General features: G+C 45.7%; 1 protein-coding gene across 1 annotated transcript; it reads right to left on the bottom strand.

The window, feature by feature from the left end:
• Positions 1 to 8840: 8840 nt before the first annotated feature.
• Positions 8841 to 13618, bottom strand: LOC135526514 (neuronal pentraxin-1-like). Its single transcript, XM_064954959.1, has 5 exons — positions 13085 to 13618; positions 12394 to 12601; positions 11163 to 11407; positions 10700 to 10879; positions 8841 to 10092 (listed from the first exon to the last, which is right to left on the bottom strand). Exons 1-5 carry the CDS (start codon positions 13526 to 13528, stop codon positions 9871 to 9873), a joined length of 1299 nt encoding a protein of 432 aa, XP_064811031.1. The 5' UTR covers positions 13529 to 13618; the 3' UTR covers positions 8841 to 9870.
• Positions 13619 to 21644: the final 8026 nt, after the last annotated feature.

Raw genomic sequence — 21644 nt, 5'->3', positions numbered from 1 at the left:
GCTGAAATAACACGCTGACAGCCCTGCATACAGATGTAGGGGGGTTGGTTGGGATGAAATAACACGCTGACAGCCCTGCATACAGATGTGGGATGGGATGAAATAACACGCTGACAGCCCTGCATACAGATGTAGGGGGGGGGGGGTTGGTTGGGATGAGATAACACGCTGACAGCCCTGCATACAGATGTAGGGGTGGGGGGTTGGTTGGGATGAGATAACACGCTGACAGCCCTGCATACAGATGTAGGGGTGGGGGGTTGGTTGGGATGAGATAACACGCTGACAGCCCTGCATACAGATGTAGGGGTGGGGGGGTTGGTTGGGATGAGATAACACGCTGACAGCCCTGCATACAGATGTAGGGGGGGGGGGTTGGTTGGGATGAGATAACACGCTGACAGCCCTGCATACAGATGTAGGGGGGGGTTGGTTGGGATGAGATAACACGCTGACAGCCCTGCATACAGAGATGTAGGGGTGCATACAGATGGGGGTTGGTTGGGATGGGATAACACGCTGACAGCCCTGCATACAGATGTAGGGGGGGGGGTTGGGCTGAAATAACACGCTGACAGCCCTGCATACAGATGTAGGGGTGGGGTTGGTTGGGCTGAAATAACACGCTGACAGCCCTGCATACAGATGTAGGGGGGTTGGTTGGGATGAAATAACACGCTGACAGCCCTGCATACAGATGTAGGGGGGGGGGTTGGTTGGGATGAAATAACACGCTGACAGCCCTGCATACAGATGTAGGGGGTGGGGGGTTGGTTGGGATGAGATAACACGCTGACAGCCCTGCATACAGATGTAGGGGTGGGGGGGTTGGTTGGGATGAGATAACACGCTGACAGCCCTGCATACAGATGTAGGGGTGGGGGGGTGGTTGGGATGAGAACACGCTGACAGCCCTGCATACAGATGTAGGGGTGGGGGGTTGGTTGGGATGAGATAACACGCTGACAGCCCTGCATACAGATGTAGGGGGGGGGGGTTGGTTGGGATGAGGTGACAGGGGGGTTGGTTGGGATGAGATAACACGCTGACAGCCCTGCATACAGATGTAGGGGGGTTGGTTGGGATGAGATAACACGCTGACAGCCCTGCATACAGATGTAGGGGTGGGGGGGTTGGTTGGGATGGGATAACACGCTGACAGCCCTGCATACAGATGTAGGGGTGGGGGGGTTGGTTGGGATGGGATAACACGCTGACAGCCCTGCATACAGATGTAGGGGTGGGGGGGGTTGGTTGGGATGAGATAACACGCTGACAGCCCTGCATACAGATGTAGGGGTGGGGGGGTTGGTTGGGATGGGATAACACGCTGACAGCCCTGCATACAGATGTAGGGGTGGGGGGGTTGGTTGGGATGGATAACACGCTGACAGCCCTGCATACAGATGTAGGGGGGGGGGGTTGGTTGGGATGGGATAACACGCTGACAGCCCTGCATACAGATGTACGCTGGGGTAGGGGGGGGGGGTTGGTTGGGATGGGATAAACTGACAGCCCTGCATACAGATGTGGGGGGGTTGGTTGGGATGGGCCAGCCCTGCATACAGATGTAGGGGTGGGGGGTTGGTTGGGATGGGATAACACGCTGACAGCCCTGCATACAGATGTGGGGGTTGGTTGGTTGGGCACGCTGACAGCCCTGCATACAGATGTAGGGGTGGGGTTGGTTGGGATGGGATAACACGCTGACAGCCCTGCATACAGATGTAGGGGTGGGGGGGGTTGGTTGGGATGGGATAACACGCTGACAGCCCTGCATACAGATGTAGGGGGGGGGTTGGTTGGGATGAGATAACACGCTGACAGCCCTGCATACAGATGTAGGGGTGGGGGGTTGGTTGGGATGAGATAACACGCTGACAGCCCTGCATACAGATGTAGGGGTGGGGGGTTGGTTGGGATGAGATAACACGCTGACAGCCCTGCATACAGATGTAGGGGGGGTTGGTTGGGATGAGATAACACGCTGACAGCCCTGCATACAGATGTAGGGGGGGGTTGGTTGGGATGAGATAACACGCTGACAGCCCTGCATACAGATGTAGGGGGGTTGGTTGGGATGAGATAACACGCTGACAGCCCTGCATACAGATGGGATAACACGCTGACAGCCCTGCATACAGTGGGGGGTTGGTTGGGATGGGATAACACGCTGACAGCCCTGCATACAGATGTAGGGATGTAGGGGTGGGGGGGTTGGTTGGGATGAGATAACACGCTGACAGCCCTGCATACAGATGTAGGGGTGGGGGGTTGGTTGGGATGAGATAACACGCTGACAGCCCTGCATACAGATGTAGGGGGGGGGTTGGTTGGGATGGGATAACACGCTGACAGCCCTGCATACAGATGTAGGGGTGGGGGGTTGGTTGGGATGAGATAACACGCTGACAGCCCTGCATACAGATGTAGGGGTGGGGGTTGGTTGGGATGAGATAACACGCTGACAGCCCTGCATACAGGGGTGGGGGGGTTGGTTGGGATGAGATAACACGCTGACAGCCCTGCATACAGATGTAGGGGTGGGGGGGTTGGTTGGGATGAGATAACACGCTGACAGCCCTGCATACAGATGTAGGGGTGGGGGGTTGGTGTGGGATGAGATAACACGCTGACAGCCCTGCATACAGATGTAGGGGTGGGGGGGGTTGGTTGGGATGGATAACACGCTGACAGCCCTGCATACAGATGTAGGGGTGGGGGGGTTGGTTGGGATGAGATAACACGCTGACAGCCCTGCATACAGATGTAGGGGTGGGGGGTTGGTTGGGATGAGATAACAGATGCATACAGATGTAGGGGTGGGGGGGTTGGTTGGGATGAGATAACACGCTGACAGCCCTGCATACAGATGTAGGGGTGGGGGTTGGTTGGGATGAGATAACACGCTGACAGCCCTGCATACAGATGTAGGGGGGGGGTGGGGATAACACGGGGGGTTGGTTGGGATGGGATAACACGCTGACAGCCCTGCATACAGATGTAGGGGGGTTGGGATGGGACGCTGACAGCCCTGCATACAGATGTAGGGGGGTTGGTTGGGATGGGATAACACGCTGACAGCCCTGCATACAGATGTAGGGGGGTTGGTTGGGATGGGATAACACGCTGACAGCCCTGCATACAGATGTGACAGCCCTGCATACAGATGGGGGGTTGGTTGGGATGGGATAACACGCTGACAGCCCTGCATACAGATGTAGGGGGGTTGGTTGGGATGGGATAACACGCTGACAGCCCTGCATACAGATGTAGGGGGGTTGGGATGGGATAACACGGGGGGTTGGTTGGGATGGGATAACACGCTGACAGCCCTGCATACAGATGTAGGGGGGGGTTGGTTGGGATGAGATAACACGCTGACAGCCCTGCATACAGATGTGGGGGTTGGGATGGGGGGTTGGTTGGGATGAGATAACACGCTGACAGCCCTGCATACAGATGTAGGGGGGGGGGTTGGTTGGGATGAGATAACACGTGACAGCCCTGCATACAGATGGGGGGTTGGTTGGGATGAGATAACACGCTGACAGCCCTGCATACAGATGTAGGGGGGGGGGGGTTGGTTGGGATGGGATAACACGCTGACAGCCCTGCATACAGATGTAGGGGGGTTGGTTGGGATGAGATAACACGCTGACAGCCCTGCATACAGATGTAGGGGGGGGGGTTGGTTGGGATGGGATAACACGCTGACAGCCCTGCATACAGATGTGGGGGGGGGGGGTTGGTTGGGATGAGATAACACGCTGACAGCCCTGCATACAGATGTGGGGGGTGGGGGTTGGTTGGGATGGATAACACGCTGACAGCCCTGCATACAGATGTGGGGGGGGGGGGGGTTGGTTGGGATGAGATAACACGCTGACAGCCCTGCATACAGATGTAGGGGGGTTGGTTGGGATGAGATAACACGCTGACAGCCCTGCATACAGATGTAGGGGGGTTAGTTGGGGGATAACACGGGGGTTGGTTGGGATGGGATAACACGCTGACAGCCCTGCATACAGATGTAGGGGGGTTGGTTGGGATGGGATAACACGCTGACAGCCCTGCATACAGATGTAGGGGGGTTGGTTGGGATGAGATAACACGCTGACAGCCCAGCATACAGATGTAGGGGGGTTGGTTGGGATGAGATATCCAGATTTTCCTTTCATTTTCCATTTGCACGTTTTAACACATCGACCCCAGGCTCTCGTTATGGTGCACGGTGTTGTGCAAGTTTGTGCTCCCTGCGTCAACAAGCGGTATGACTGCTCCTCTGGACGAAAGCATTATTCGTCATCCTCCCAGAGACTAGTGCCACCTGGGACAGGTTAGGAATTAATGAGACAGCTGAAACATCATCTCTTTATCCACTCAATCTGACAAAAAAACTCCTCCCTCGGATAGATTTGCATTGCTGGGGAGGCACCATGAATCTTGCTGGTATTGTTGATGGATATGGTGACGGATATGGCAATATTGGTGGACAGAGATTATTGGTTTTGTGGTGAGGTGAACCGAACATTACATTGAAATATTGTTAAAATCGTCCCGATCAATCGTGATATGGTGGCGTTTACGGCTGTGGCGTACATTGGTTGACAGGGATCACTGGTTTTGTGGTGAACTGACACAACATGCTGTGTCACGTTTTGTGTATCGTTGCATCTAAAAAGTTGTATCTTTGTTGGAGAATTACATAAATCATGCTCTTTCCTTCATAACTTATGTTCCATTATCCTTGAAATAAAATTGCTATCATTGCCCATTTGTATTTATAGCAGCACTGCAGTGTAAAGCGAAAATAGCATTCCAGGAGCTTTCCAGGTCAGTGCTTAATACTGAGAGAAAATGTATGTGTGAATATTTCTCAGGCTGACTCTTTCATTCCAGATAGTTATTTATGGGCGGTGGACTGGAGATCAATTGCACTGTGGCTTCTGATTACAAAACGTAGCTGTATAAAGTGGGTTGGAGCCTGAATTGTGAAGTCGGGCACCTTCGGTGTCCTCTATGGTATGAGAGAAAACAGATGTTTACATAGAGGCAAGAGAGGTGCCCTCTATGGTATGAGAGAAAACAGATGTTTACATAGAGGCAAGAGAGGTGCCCTCTATGGTATGAGAGAAAACAGATGTTTACATAGAGGCAAGAGAGGTGCCCTCTATGGTATGAGAGAAAACAGATGTTTACATAGAGGCAAGAGAGGTGCCCTGGAAAACGTTGGCTCATGTTACTCAGCATTTAAAAAGCAGCATATGTAACAACCCTTTGGCAGAAATCCTTACACTAAAGTCTATTACTGTATTCATATTGTCCTCGTAGAGTTTGTTATTTTATTTAATGGTTTGTCTGTTTGAATTAAGATTGAGGGCTTTGATTTATGGACTGGTTAATTATTAATGACTTCGATTGGGATCTGAAATGACAGTTGTCCGGATCAATTCAAGTCAAGGTCAGTTTGATAGGAAAGTTGTCGTGTTATATGTGAGATTTCATGGGTTTCATAGGTTGATCCTTTGACTGATTTCTATCGGGGGCGGCAGGTAGCCTAGTGGTTAAATCGTTGGACTAGTAACCGAAAGGTTGCAAGATCAAATCCCTGAACTGACAAGGTAAAAATCTGTCGTTATGCCCCTGAACAAGGCAGTTAACCCACTGTTTCTAGGCCGTCATTGAAAATAAGAATTTGTTCTTAACTGACTTGCTTATTTAAATAAAGATGAAATAAAAATCAGTTTTCAGATCATTTATTTACATTTTTCAAGGGAATGTCTGCCTGGTACAATTGATGACGTCTCCTGGCGCAGAGAATATTCAGATGACCACTTCACAAATGCACGGACGTACTCTAGCAATGCACTACAGCCTCGCAGCACTACAGCCTCGCAGCCTTACAGCCTCGCAGCCTTACGCTAGCAGGGAATTAGTGAGCAGCGTAGTAAGCAGTAGCCCCAGTGATTATGATGGCATGGCCAGTCGGCCATTGACGGGGCTTTCTGGTGACGTCAACTGAGAGGCTGGCTATAAACCACTACTGTGGCAGTACTGTAGATCACCCTCCCTCCTCTCCTCTCCTTTGATCCTGCTGTTGTTTTGGACAGTATAGTGGAGCCTCGTTCCTTGTCAACGTGATGTTTGTGTGTTTCTCAACCCTGTCCTCATGCCACCCAGCCACTTCCACTTCTAATCTATTTCAGTAGTAGCACACCTGCTTAAACTAATCACAGGCTTGGTGATTTGTTGACTAGTGGATTGACTGTGTAGCATGTCCTAGTCCTGGACTAAATAAATATATTGAGTGAAACATAGCAGAGTATTTACATGGGTCTTCAAGAGGGCTGGGCACTCCCATATCAAAGCAGGGGGAGCTCCCTGCAGAGGTGTCATGCTCATATGGGGCACAAGGCCAAGTGCCCCCTCAGATTTGTCCTGTTTAAAAATGTTCTGAGGTTAAATTGATTACAAAACGTCATTTTTAAGACGACGTTTTATCATAATTATAGATAAAAAACGATCTGTCAGTGGCATTTTGTAGAGGGGGCACACTTCCTGAACCAGGCATAGAGTACCCCCTCCCCCCATTCTCCCTAGTAAGTGGTTCCTTCCAAGGTGTACCATGGAGAAAAGATATGCTAGGCAGGATGCTAGATGCTTTAGTGCAGGGGTTCTCAATTCTGACCCTACAAGGGCCGGAGCCTGCTGGTTTTCTGTTCTACCTGATCATTAATTGCACACACCTGGTGTCCCAGGTCTAATTCAGTCCCTGATTAGAGGGGGGAAATGAAAGAACACAGTGGAACTGGCTTCGAAGTCCAGAGTTGAGTTTGAGGGTTCTAGTGCAGACAGTATCATTATAGTGGAGGAAAGAGAGTGTGTTGAGTGACCACACAGAGCGTTTGATTTGATTTCAGCTGCCAGTGATGGGCACTCGTAAGCTATGTAGCCTATTGATTCCTTCTTGATAAATAAATAAAAGGAAAATGTTTTGTTTCTCTATAATACTAGTCACCTACTGTAGCAAATTGATGAAGTTTGCTTTAGCTATCCAGCTAGATAGCTTCCCAATATCCCAACCTCTTAACTAGCTGCCAAGCCATTTCAGGCTATCAATCAAGTTAGAGTAGCTTGTCAAACTATCTTAGCTGGCATGCCTGCTGGAAAGGTTGCTACAGTAGACTTTAGAAAATACTAAAATTGCTTTAATTCTTGGGCTATGATGCTATATACCAGTGTTGTACTAATCTCCTAAGGCATAAAGGTTCTTAAAGAATCTATGTGCATCTTTAATTAAAATTCAAATTGAACAGGTAAAGAGGTATGATTATATAACCGATGCAGAAAAAAGCAAATATTTTTGACATAGAAATAGGCATGATGATTGTGGCTGTAGATGTCAGTTAAAAGCTGCTTCGGGTGTTTCAAAAATGCAAAATTCTCAGATTTATCAGCACCCCTCTTCACCCCCCCGCCCCCTTCCTAACTATGTGCCACCTCTAAAGTAATGGATAGATGACACCCCTGGCTCCTTGTGTTGAACTTGTAAAACGAGCTCCCCCATAAGTTTTTGAATTACTGTTGGTTCAACCCACTAGTTTTAGGCCACCCCCAAGACTCATTGTGCAATTCCAACCCTTCTCCAGCATTGTCTACCAGTCCAATGTACTCTCTCAACCCTTCAGAAACAGGCCTCGAGTGTAACCAGTCCAGTTTGGTGTGTGTTCTGTATGAGGGCGAAATGATGATAGTGAGAAGAGTAAGGACACCTGTTCTTTAAGGGAGATCTCCGACCTCATTACTTTGTTACTGGGCTCTTGACCTTGGGTAAGAGGTAGTGCACCTTGGGAGAGTGAGGCTGTGTGTGAATGTTCTGTCCGAGCTAATGAGTGTCTGTCCCCTCAAGGGACCTCTTTCTCTTTCTGTCAGGGACTACATCTCCCATCTCTCCCCCTGGCTACCTACTAAGGCCTACAGCTGCTCATTGCTCGCTATCTGATCAATGTTGGCTCTCAGGGAAGATCACTTTTCTAACTGGTCTTTCAAGAGACCTTCCCTCCCAGTTCTCCCTCTGGATAACTAACTACCCAAGTGATTTATGAGTAACGGCCATAGATTTCTATGGGAACTGGAAGCCAAGCATGATGGTGCAGGCTGCACAATTTCTCCAAAAGCCATGCTGCAAGAGGCAGAGTTAAATGTGGGTGCTTCTCTGAGATGTTTGTGACACCATCTGATACGCGGGTGATAACGAATAATAACTGACTCAGCTCAATGCAGTAACTGTCAAAGTACAAGACCACCAGCATCCAGGACTGCAGTGTTTTGTTACATGATGCATGTGATGGGAGAGGATGGCACTTAACACAACACTGTAAACGGATACAGAACGAAATAGAGCAGTATAGCATGGCGCTTTATGTAGGTTTGGCTCGGATTGCATCGCAACCAATTGTATTGACTATGGCAAAGGGGAGTGATATGACTAGGCGTTTTCTTCTTTCTACAGCCTCGCTTTCATTAGGGCGGACTGTGCGCGCCTCAAACGCACGAACACACCACAAAGCATTTGGGAGTGTTGTCTTCTGCAGTCAGCTAAAAAGACAGCACACACACTGTTTCAGTTGTTCCCAGCACCTCTCTGACCTTCAGTCTGGGTTCAGGCGTTTTTCACTTAACCAGCACTAACGTCTTTCACCTACACCCTGTGACAAGATTAAAGCAGATTTAACCAGCAATTATGATTCTCTCTCTCCCCCCACATTTTCCCGCTCTCTCTTTCTCACTTCTCATCCACACGTGTTTGCTGCCTACGATTAATGCCAGCCCATGAATAAACTTTTAACTCTTATGTATCACAATTTTATTACAAAAATTATATATTTTTATCTTTCAATGTTGCCATGCTTGGAGCATATAACAATCCAGTAGAAAACCACCCAGTCCCAGAAAGGATAGTCAAGCAAGATGTGGCAGCGTTTTGTCACTCAGTCATGCTGTTACTATACAGACACCGTAACATTCCGAATACAGACACCGGTAGTACAAACACCTGCCCAAACACGTCACCATATCCGTGAACAAACCTCAATTAAATTACATTTATCAGAATAATAACAAGAAACGCTCCCACCCTCCCTCCAAATAAATACAAAACAAACAACACATATAATTTGCAACATAAAACGTATGCGCTGAATTCTTGCACCAGCCCAAGGCACCCAGGCTTTGTTGCATGTTGGCAATTAACGACATTCGTTTACAGGGTTTACAGGAGACACTTTGAAGCGAACGACAATTACAAATTATTTTTTACAGTCCGACTTGCAGTGTCCTTCAACGTACCCTCGGCGTCCTCTCTCTACATGGCTCTCGTCATTCACAGTGCAAGATCCGGGGGTGGGGGGGTTGAGGGATTTGGAGGGCGCTGTATCATTTCACGGCGTCAAATACTGACAATACTTGGACAGACAGCGTGAGTTCCACTCTAGGGGATGGCTCCATAAATGCCGCACTGTGCTGTGAATTGTCTAACGTAAGGCGTGGATTGCCCAGCTGCCAGTCCAAGACAAAATAAGCGAATCAAAAAAGCTAAAGTGCACTTGCAACAAAACTCCAATAGAAAACCAAACAAACAGATACCAACACTGTCCAACTGAGGTTTCCAAGACGAATTAGATTTTTCTCAAGATCAAAAAATGTTGTTTCGTACATAACTATCTAATAGAAATCCCAGGTATAAGCTTATCATTAAATAAATACCAAATAGTCTGTAACGAACATCAAAATGAAGACAAGAACGACAGAAGCTCAAAAGAAATACAGATAAGTCGGATTGGCCTTGGTTTCATGTCGGAATGCAGTTCAGTTGAGCGCACGGCACGGCTCGAATGTCCACTTGGTAGCTCCACCGAATACTTCAATGTTGGACTCCGACCAAGAGAATACATTGCCAGTTTGCGCTTTACTGTTGCAGGTTGCCAGGTTATAAATATCCCCGATGGAAAGCTTCCTATCCCACATGTTGAGATTTGCTAGCTCACCCACGTATGCTTGTGTGGCGTCGAAACCGCCCCCCAGCGTGTCCTGCGGAGCAACAAGATGACAAGTTTAAGGTTAGTGGCGCGAATTGTGGGTACGCGCGTGGCCTTTCTTTTACGCATGGCCAATCTATTACAAATGTGTGTAATAAGCTAATCATCCTGTACTGTATTAGGAAGGAATACAATTGTTCTGTACCGTGGAAATGCATTGATTTCTATTTCTAACTATCATAAAACTATAATAAAAAGCAGCCACTCTTCGTGACAGGTCCATCACAACCGAAGCCCAAATTTAACCATTTATACACCTTATTTGCTTTTCATGACAAGATATGCCTATTACTCTTTAATTGCTACAGATTTGCCACTTTTCTATCTGAAATGGATTGTGCATTGTCCCATTGTATTCTACGATATCTAGCTCGAGGGCCTTAATTAGATGGCCACGTCTTAATTGACAATTTCGTCAAGGTCTCTCAACTTTCCCATTACTTGAATATTCCTTTGATCATTGGAGAGAGAACGTGCTCTAATATTTTCATTACTAATGGATATAATTATTTCCCCCGGGCCATTTATCTCAACATATCACGACTTGCATACCAATGTAAAACAAAGTTAGTTCATCCTCATTTAGTGAACCCTCTTACCTGCTCTTGTCCCAGTACGAGGACCCCCTGCGGCTTGATGGGATGGTATGGCGCCAGATTCTCTCCACTGCCCCGCAGCACTCCGTCCTGAAACGCCTCCCACATCCCGTCGCGCGTGGTCCAGGTGATGCAGATGTGATGCCACTTCCCGTCGTTGATGATAAACGGCAACTTGGCCACCTGCAGCATGGACAGCGCACCCATTACTGAATGTTCAAATAGGCCTGGCCTAGAACTAATGATTGCTACGGTTTTTTATTTTTTCAGACATAGCACTGGCTGTAAATGCAATATTTGTATAATTAAGTTGCTTGTCACGTCTCCATAATTTTCCCAGACATTGCATAATGCTGCGTAGTTTAATTTGCTAGTCTGGCACACCACATTTACGCATGGCGATCTGACCATTTTGCCTATAACCAAATGCTGTGTAGAATATGCCATTGCTGTCAGCGATCATTACCTTATCATTGATGAGTATCTCCATCGGGTTATTTCCCCACTCAATCAGCACCAGCTCGTTGGCCTGCCCTGGGACAGCGTAGGAGAAAGGTGTGCCCACTCCGGGCGACGCGTTAGATTTAATCCACAGACACACGGTGAAGGCATACATCTCCGGCAGGGTTCTCTTGGCTTTGGCGTACATGTAGTTGGTTCTCAACGGGAATGTCAGCTGGAACTTGTCCAGTGGTCTGTTGTCTTTCCCACCTGCGGACGAAACGTAGGCCTACTTGTTTACCTTTCAGTGATTTCTATCATTTACATTGCACTCATAGGCCTATGTTATAGTCAGTTTTGTCATATCATGTGATTGATTGATTTATTCGTATACGTGGTTTGCTCCACCAGTAGAGATGTTCGATCCCTAACTAAAGGTTTTCTTTCTTTTTAGTTTTTTGACGATGCTATGATTTATATAATTGGCTTAGAACAGACTGTACATCTCTCTCCTAACCTATTATCTGCGATATGATGTGACCACGTGAGCAGGGCAAACCGGGAATTGCTCTCTAGCTCTCTCTCTCTCTCCCTCTCTCACTCACACACACGCGCCACCCCTTCCTAACCTCCAACCCCCTCATTCTCTCCATCCCTTTCGGGTTGTCAGTAAGGAACTAAACCTTGATTGATGTTCCAAAATGTGCCTATCGGTCTCCAACACTGTGCGCGCTTTATCAAGCACTGCGCAAATCGTTAAAAACCCTCTGGTAAAGTTCCTGCGCGGCTCTGTCCCATACAAAACCAACGACTCTCGTTCAGTCACTGGAAATAAAGCGATCATTGGCGTGGCATCGCTGTGTTAATGAGATATGCAAAGCAATGCAGCTACCTCCCTCTCTCCATCGCCCATATCCCATTACGCACTGTGGTGAGAACTGTGCTGCGGCACAGTCTGTATTGACAAGCTACTGTGGTCTGCGGGTTGTAGTGATACCTCATGTGCACCAGTCAATTAACCAAGTGAAATGCAGGGTTGTTTTTAGAAATTGACATTGTTTTAGACATATAAACAATTGAGTGAGGCAATTCCACCACATTTGGATGATTTTTTTTTTTACTATTAAAACTTTATGCGCAAATTATTATCAAAATAATGTACTATGTTTAGTCGTTTGTATAAGCAAGCATTCACATGAACATTACTATTATATTGACTGTGTACATTTGATCTATTTGCCTCATATCTCACTCACCTTTCTCTAGGTCCGTTATCCGGTGATGCATGGAAGTCAGCGTGGACTCCACTCGGTTCCGCTGGTCCGTATCGTTTTTCTGACTCGGTTTGGTCTCCTCCAGGGTGTTGACCCGGGACAGCACCTGCTTCTCCATATCATCAATCTTGTTCTGAAGCAGGTCTTTCAGACTATTCGCCTGGGCCGTACCGTTGTTTCGGCTGTATTGCTGTACCATGGAACAAGGACATAGGAACAGATAAGAGGGGACGATTAAAATAACTTTGGGTTTAAATAAACACTCCTACATGCAGAGGCGGGGCTCGTCGTGGGTAAAGCTCTGGTGCTTAGCTCGTTTGTGGAGGGCTTACTGCCTCGGCAATTTGCATCAAATGCCTAAATTGGTCCAAAGATGAGGCGTCTGTCTGTCCTTATCAGGAGTGTGGTGCGGCTTTATGTAGTGCTCTAGAGTAATCACTTTACGACTGGATGCGGACAAATAGCTTTAAATAGGTCTATAGCATTAGTGACTGGACTGAAATAACCCTATAGTAAGCAATTCACAACTATATAGAGCACTTATAACTAGCACATTGAGCTCTACGTGCTATACAACCAACCGAGCCGATTGGAAACGCGTAGAATGGATTACAAATTGATTGAAAGCTCAAACTGCATTCCAAATTACTAGGTCAAAATAGCCCATGCATACCTCAAGATTCTCCAACCTCTGTTTGAGAGTCTGTAAAGTCTGTCCTAGTTGAGCGAGAGTGTCCTGAGGACCCCTTGATACGTCCCCCATAGTGTTCTTGGCGCCCGGGACTATTCTCCGGCCTCCCGCTCCCGCCTCGGGCAGACTCTGGCTCTCACACCGGCTCAACTTGGACGTTAGTTCCCTGATTGTCTCCTTTTGGTTCATAATGGTCTCCTTTTGCTGTAACACGGTCTCCCTTAATTGCATCACCGTCGTCTTCAAATCCTCTGCCGGACCGCTGTTCTGCATCGTAGCCGCGCACAAGTCCATATCCTTGGGCACAGACGTGCAAATAAACTGGGTCTGTCCGAAATCTTGCGTTGACCCCTCCAAAACCAAGAATGAAAGTAGGAAAAGTTGCCAAGAGTGTCCCTCAATGATTCCAGGCATGTTTCCTGACATGTGTGTGGTGTTGCAGCCGCTGAGTTTGTTTTCGGGCAGTTGGTTTCAGCACCACGGAGCTGTCCCCTGTCTGTAGCTGTGAGGTTTCAGTTCTGCTCGTCCTAGATTTTATAGGCTAGCCACAGCCGGGATGAGGGTAGCGTTGAGGCAAGTTCTCTGCAGCACAGTGGGGAGGAAGCAGGTTGTGCTGCTTAATCACGTCCAGACTTTTATTTAAGGTGGACCGAGGCGATTAGAAGCATATTGTATATGTTTTACAACACTGCATGACGTGAGTCGTGTACTATTATGTTGTCAGTCAGGAAATGCAGGACCAAGTAAGATAAAGCACTGCTCTACTATTTTAGGAATTCGTTTCTTCGACCGCTATTATTATGGTCTGCAATTCACATTTACAAATACAGAAGTGAGAATAGGAGAAGATGAACTTGTTTTACCAGGAGTAAATATATTATAGATGCCAGTCTGCTTTACATTATTTACATTCTGAAGTTCAACTGGCATTTAAATCCATCCCAAAAAACATGTTTTATTAGATTCAACTACAGTCGTTTCGAAGTCATATATCAGTACAGTGCATTGAAGTGATTGATTTTGAACTAACTCGTGTATTGCATTAGGCCAAGTATAGCCTATGTGTCTGAAGTTCCACCTTAAAGGAAGCCACTCCCCATGCCCCTTGAGTGAGGATCCTGGCAGAGTCCCTCTCTCTGACTATCCCACAGAGTATTCTCTCTTTTTTCTCTCTCTCTCTGTCCATCTCTCTCGCTCTCTCTCTCTCTCTCTCTCTCTCTCTCTCCATTTCTCTCGCTCTGTCTCTCACTCTCACCTTCTACCAGTTGGCGTGTCTCATTCATCCCCATATTTCCCCACAGACATGGGTTTATCTGATGCAATCTCGGTGCAGTGTCATGTTTTATTTCCCACGTGGGAACGAGATGTCACTCATACAATGAATCTACCTGCCTGTGTGTTCATCACACAATATATTATGCATGACATACATTCACATGAAAAGTATTGCATTAGGCTATTAATATTTTGCCCATAGTCTGGACTCCTTAGTCTGGACTCCTGGATGCCATATAAAACTTGAAATTCTGCTTATGGAAAACATTTTTTGTGTGTGTGAGGTAGGCTACAGAGGATTCTGGTTCAAATGTGTCTCTGGCATATTCATTACAAGGAGTTACTTTATTCACTTTATTCAAATGAAATGATAATTCATTGTCTGCACTATACCTTCATCAGACCAGTTGGCATCAAGTTTCTCGTGTGCACGTCCATGCAAGAATAGACAATATCTTGTCACCCAATTCAGCAACCCACAAAAAAACGTTAGTCAAAGTAAATGCATGAATCGTGAAATTATCTTCGGCTAAGCAAATAGATAATTAGTCATGTAGGCTATATTTCCTCACAGAGCAAACGTTCTCCTCACAAATGCGGAGTCAAACGAAAAGGAACGCTGAAGTACCGTTTTTCAAACCCTCACCATTCATCCGAGGGGTGCTAAAAAGATATGAAATTAATTTAACATGTTGCGTAACAAGCACAGAGGCTATCACATGAATATTTATTAAATACAGGGAGGGAAAACGCGCCATTTCACAGATGTCACTGGAAATATTTGATTTCCCTTTTGGAGCGAGTTGAGAGAATTTTCCCTCATTGGGAATTCCCTGCTGGGAATGATCTGGAAACGGATTTTAATATAGCGACAGCCAATGTATAGCGTCTTTGGTGAGTCTAGTTGGCCGAGCCAACTGGGCCAAAACCGGTTGAACGTAATTACAACCAAAAAATGTAATGCGATGAGGTGGAAAATTGATTGGATTTGAAAAAAAATAATCAACATAAGGGAATTTCGTATTTTTTAACCAAACTTTTGACCTAAATCCAATGACATGGTGACCTTTTTTTTCGTTGAATTCACTTAGTTGACAACTCAACCAAATGTAAATCAAAACGTTGAACTGACGACGTATGTGCCCAGCGGAAGGCTACTTACGACACGACAGCATAGCTCTTTTTCTCTCAACCAATAGGCCTATGAAAGAATCAGCACTGCACCAAAACAGCACCGTGGACAACAGCATAAGTTGTTAGCCTATAGACTCGGTCCTCTTGTGAAACAAATGGGCACTCAAACCCTAGACTTAATAAAGAAGCTTACCATTGTTTTATCAACTGAACATATAGTTGTATAAGACTTTGACACGGAAGCGGTCTCGGTCAAAAAACAATGGCAGAAATTCGACAGACCCATCTGTCGAGTTTAATTGGTTTAATTATCGATCTCGTGCGTTGTAATCAGCAAGATGCCAAGCCTATAGCGAGAAAAAGTCAAGATAACAAACGGTTAATGGCAAAGTCTAATTGCGCCTGCAAGAGCTCATGTTGAAAATCCCCCTTATCTCAGCACATAAACAAGGCACTCTACGTCTCAAATTGCACCCTATTCTACAGTGCACTATTTATTTATTTTATTTTAACTTTGCAAGTCAGTTAAGAACAACTTCTCATGTCAATGAGAGCTTAGGAACAGTGGGTTGTTCAGGGGCAGAAAGATATATATTTTTACCTTGTCAGGGACTTGATCTTGCATTCTTTCGGTTACTCGTCCAACACTCTTGCCACTAGGCTACCTGCCGCCCCGCGTACTGGGTAGTGGCAGGTAGTAAGGCAGGACTTTGGTCAAAAGTAGTGCACTATACAGAGAAAGGGGTGCCGTTTGGAAAACAAACATTTTCAGCCTTTGCCATTAGAGCACACCTATACATAGGTCAACAGGTTAACGTTCATTATCTATCGCCCAGCCCCAACAGGCAATTCAATAGCTGTTTACCATATGGGAACAAATTAGCCAGTGTTCTATGCATTAGATCCACAGTACTGTAAACGATCAAGCTGAACTCGAACCCTACTGGGACGTAAGCCAATCCTACTGGGAGACCAGAGTCGGCCCAGCAGCTTGCCTCGGGTATATATTCATATTTATCCTTCATATCTGTTGCATAAGAAAGAGTAGGCCCATATGCTCAGCCAAAGTATCCTCTCCTCTATTTGATATCTCTGCCAGTCTTTCCTAAAAAAAAATTATAGACAGGAGAAGTTGCATAAACGAACAGAGTTGTGACTGAGGACTCTGGGCATATTTTGTTATTTTTAATTAGTAAGCTGATTTGTAGTCTTATCGGAACGTTTGGAGCACTTTCCACTAAGATGACAGCCGTTTACATTCCAGAACTTAGGATCAATTAAATGTGGACAAATGTAATGACCATGTGATGGTTCACTGTTCCACTGCACCAACCCTGTGAGTCGATTGCGGTTTGTCTCTACCTAGCTGCATCACTCCAAAATTGTTTTAAATTCAATCGAAAATGTCGCTGTTCACAACTCTCAATGGTCCTTTTGGCCCCTGTGCGTCTCGCCTGAGCAAAAACCCAGGGGAACAACGGGTCTTATTAATAGCACCAAGTCCGTTCAGAGGCTGTATACGCTAGCTCTAGTTTAGATAATATAGCATAGCTGGACACGTACCAAACGGCACCGTTTTCCCTTTATCGTGCAACACTTTTGACCAGAGCCCACGACCTTGGTCAAGAATGTAGTGCACTAAAAAGGAATAGGATCCCATTTGAGATGGAAAAATGGGAGAATGGACCTGCGATCAGTAATAATCAGTCTCCCTGTGCCTACTGAATAATACAAGGCCTTTATAACAGAACCCAGTATCGAAGAGCACAGATAGATAAATACTTTTTAACACTGTGTCTGCCTCTGCACCACTACTCCTTTATATGACCGGCATCTGCAATGGCCGGGAGGAGGAGGGGGCAGGGAACAAGCACAAACAAACCAAGGCTATGGGTACTTCCCAAATGGCACTATATTCCCTATTTAGTGTACTACTTTTGACCAGGATAAAAAAGTAGTGCACTGTATAGGGTGCCATTTGGGCTGTATGGACCCATAAGGCTCTGATAAAAAGTAGTGCACTATATAGAGTATAGGGTGCCATTTGGGATGCATCCCTGTGTCTGAAAGTTTTATATCTTCTGTATATTGTGTGCACCATAGGTAATAGGGTGCCATTTGGGATGCATCCCTGTGTCTGAAAGTTTTATATCTTCTGTATGTTGTGTGCACCATAGGTAATAGGGTGCCACTTCAGACGCCTCCCAAGAAAAGGTTGGCTCACAGCTATATGGAATGGTTCAGAGAGAACACCAGTTTTAGCAATGTTTATGCAGTGTATTTGTTTACTGTCCACAGTACTGCTTGGTTGGGGGGAAAAAACGGTGTTTAAACACAGTAAGTTTATATGCTACTGTGAGTTTAGCCCTATACGTTTTCCTGCTTAATACTGTAACTCTGAGAATTCGCTGTAGACAAAGAGTTTAGGCATTCCAGTCCCCCTGGACGCTCCCCTGTTCTTCCAGTCTTGTTATCTCCCTTCCCATCATGCCATAGGAGTCTGTCTGTCTGTATGTCTGTCTGTCGAGCTCACCGTGGGTGGTTTCCCATGGGGAGTATGGCTGGGGAGGTAGGGAATAGGGATGACAGACCGAGACAGGATGGGGTGAGCCAGACATGGTGAATGGCTGTCTAGAGGTCTATGTCTGACCCATTCTTTCCCAACGGTGTCCATGTGTGTAGGTTAGACATGCAGGGAATGATACAGCCACTAATAACAGCTCTGCAGCCCCATTGTCAATGGCACACAGCTCTCAGTCTAGTACAGTGCTCAGTTATCTTAACATCACCTTGAAGAGAGAGTTCACCCATACTTTACGATTAGTTATGTTAGCATCAATAACCTGTAGAAATATTCAGTATGGAAGGGATAATCAACGAGGGGCTATGCGTTCTTTGGAAAAGAATGAACGATGTGGAAGATGTGTTCTATGACGCACGAGAGAACACATAGCGCCCTGAGTTGATAACCTTTTTATACCACGGCTATCGTTTAACACATTTGCCTCTAGAAATGTGTTTATTTGCCAGTAGAAATGTGTTCAACATCCACTGAAGTAGCTCGAACATGGAAGAATGAACTATCGCCATTGAGTTCTACTGTGCAAATGTACCGTGCGTTATAGGGAATTATAAACTGGGTGGTTTGAGCCCTGAATGCTGATTGGCTTACCGCCATGGTATATCAAACTGTATAACATGGGTGTGATAAACATGTATTTTTACTGCTCTAATTACTTTGTAACCAATATATAATAGCCATAAAGGCACCTTGGGGGTTTGTGGGATAAGGCCAATATACCACGGCTAAGGGCTGTATCCAGGCGCTCTGCGTTGCATCGTGCATAAGAACAGCCGTTAGCCGTGGTATATTAGCAATATACCACACCTCCCCGGGCCTTATTGCTTAAATATAGCATGGTTAAGGGCTGTATCCAGGCGCTCTGCGTTGCATCGTGCATAAGAACAGCCCTTAGCCGTGGTATATTAGCCATATACCACACCTGCTCGGGCCTTATTGCTTAAATATACCATGGTTAAGGGCTGTATCCAGGCACTCTGTGTTGCATCGTGCATAAGAACAGCCCTTAGCCGTGGTATATTAGCCATATACCACACCTCCTCGGGCCTTATTGCTTAAATATACCATGGTTAAGGGATGTGTTCAGGCACACTGTGTTGCGTCGTGCATCAGAACAGCCCTTAGCCATGTACCACACCTCCTCGGGCCTTATTACTTAAATAATGCACACTCTAGGAGGTCCTTCAAGCCTATCAGAAACAAGTATTCAACAATGCCATGGTATAAATAGACAATACATTTCTACAGGTAATTATGCTAACATAACTAATCATCAAGTTTGTTTGAACTCTCTCTTTAAACTAATGTTAGGATAATATATGCCATAACAAAATATACTCAAACTAAACTATTGCTTTAAGCCCAGCGCAAGACTTGCCACGGCACACAAAGCACTGCCATCCTGTGACTTATTCCCCACACATTAAAACCCAAAGTGACAAAAACAAATACCAGGCACTCTTTGTTCTGCAGGCGCTAAGCTAACTTTATAGCTAATAATTCTCCTCTGTCTGCATATTAGCGCTTTCGCAAAGACAGCGCTGTTTATCAAACTACCTACACTATTGGGCTTCTTGGGCCTCGTCCAAAACAAACAGCCTCCCACACTTCCTGATATAGCTCTTCACCTACGACAAGTGTGTGGTCGAAAAACGTGTTCAGATGGGGAGACAGATTTTCCCTTAACTTGCCGTAAGATTTTAATGACTGTTACGCGCCAGTTCCTTGTACATACTGTAGTAACCATAACAAATGACTGTTTGGAAGCATGCCACAGTGTTAACAGTTGGTGGTTCTAATGAGTGGAGAGCCCCAGCAGATGTGTAATTGGTGGTGTGTTAGTCTGTTTGTGTCTCAAATGGTACCCCATTCACTATATAGGGCACTACTATGGACCCTGGTCAAAAGTAGCACACTACATAGGGGATAGGGTGCCATTTTGGGACGCAAGCCTGTCTCTCTCTGCAGGTGAAAGTGTAGGGAGAGGAAGGAACACACACAGGAAGGACGAAGCTCCTCTTTGGTTGTCTGGGAGCCTCATGCCTGTTGTAGGCTCTATACACTCTAACAAGATCAACAGCTACATTGGAGAGAGAAGATGTTTGACCCCGCAATGTCTCTTGACAGTCTTGCCTTCCCCAATTAACTATCAAAGACTATTTTGCTAAGTCTTCAAGGAGTGTTTTCAGTATATGGGGAGGAGCTCAATTGGCATATGGATGATGAACCCTATTAAAAAAATAATAATCCGAAGGCCTTTTATAATCTTAGAGATGCCTGGTATTCCACACACATCACCACACTATGCATGAGGTCTGTCAATGGAGATTCTCCCAGGTTCTTTGACACTGTACAAACTCATTGCATTTCAAGTTTGAGTATCAGTGTACCAGTGGTGGAAAAAGTACCTAATTATTTTACTTGAGTTGTCACGCCCTGATCTGTTTCACCTGTCCTTGTGCTTGTCTCCACCCCCTCCAGGTGTTGCCCATCTTCCCCATTATCCCCTGGGTACTTAAACCTGTGTTTTCTGTCTGTCTGTGCCAGAACGTTTTGTTCGTTCAACCTACCAGTGTTTTCTCTTGCTCCTGTCTTTGCTATAGTCCCTGTTTCTTGGTTTTGACCTCTGCCTGACCCTGAACCCGCCTGCTGTTCCGGTGCCTTACACCCTCTCTGGATTATTGACCCCTGCCTGCCTTGACCTGTCGTTTGCTTGCCCCTGTTTGAAGAATAAACATTTGTTTCTTCAACACTGTCTGCACCTGGGTCATGCCTTAAAACGTGATATGAGTAAAAGTATAGATACCTTAATAGAAAATCACTCGAGAGAAAGTCACCTAGTAAAATACCACTTGAGTAAAAGTCTAAAAGTATTTGGTTTTTGAATATACTTAAGTAAATGTAATTGCTTAAATATACTTATCAAAAGTCAAGGTAAAAGTATAAATAATTTCAAATTCCTTATATTTAGCAAACCATACGGCATCATTTTCTTGTTTTCTTAAATTTATGGATAGCCAGGGGCACACCAACACTCAGACATCATTACAAATGCAGCATTTGTGTTTAGTGAATCTGCCAGATCAGAGGCAGTAGGGATGATCAGGGATGTTCCCTTGATAAGTGTGTGAATTTGAAAATGTTCCTTTCCCGCTAAGCATTCAAAATGTAACAAGTACTTTTTTTTGGGTGCCGATAATAGATACAATAAAAAAAATACTTAAGTAGTACTTTAAAGTATTTTTACTTAAGTACTTTACACCACTGTAATGTAATCAAATCAAATTTTATTTGTCACAAACACATGGTTAGCAGATGTTAATGCGAGTGTAGCGAAATGCTTGTGCTTCTCGTTCTGACAATGCAGTAATAACCAAAGGGCGTGTACCAAGGGCGTCTTAGCGCATCATCAAAATGTCATTGCATGTGTTTCCAATGATATGGAACACTGTGCACACTGATAATATAAATTATATCATATAAAGCTGGAAATTTGAATCCTGGATGCTGATTGTCTGAAAGCCATGGTATATGAGACATAAATCAAGTGAT

Source organism: Oncorhynchus masou, chromosome 5 (genome assembly GCF_036934945.1).
Source record: "Oncorhynchus masou masou isolate Uvic2021 chromosome 5, UVic_Omas_1.1, whole genome shotgun sequence".
Taxonomy (NCBI): Eukaryota; Metazoa; Chordata; class Actinopteri; order Salmoniformes; family Salmonidae; genus Oncorhynchus; species Oncorhynchus masou.
This window is presented reverse-complemented; position numbering and strand designations above follow the sequence as displayed.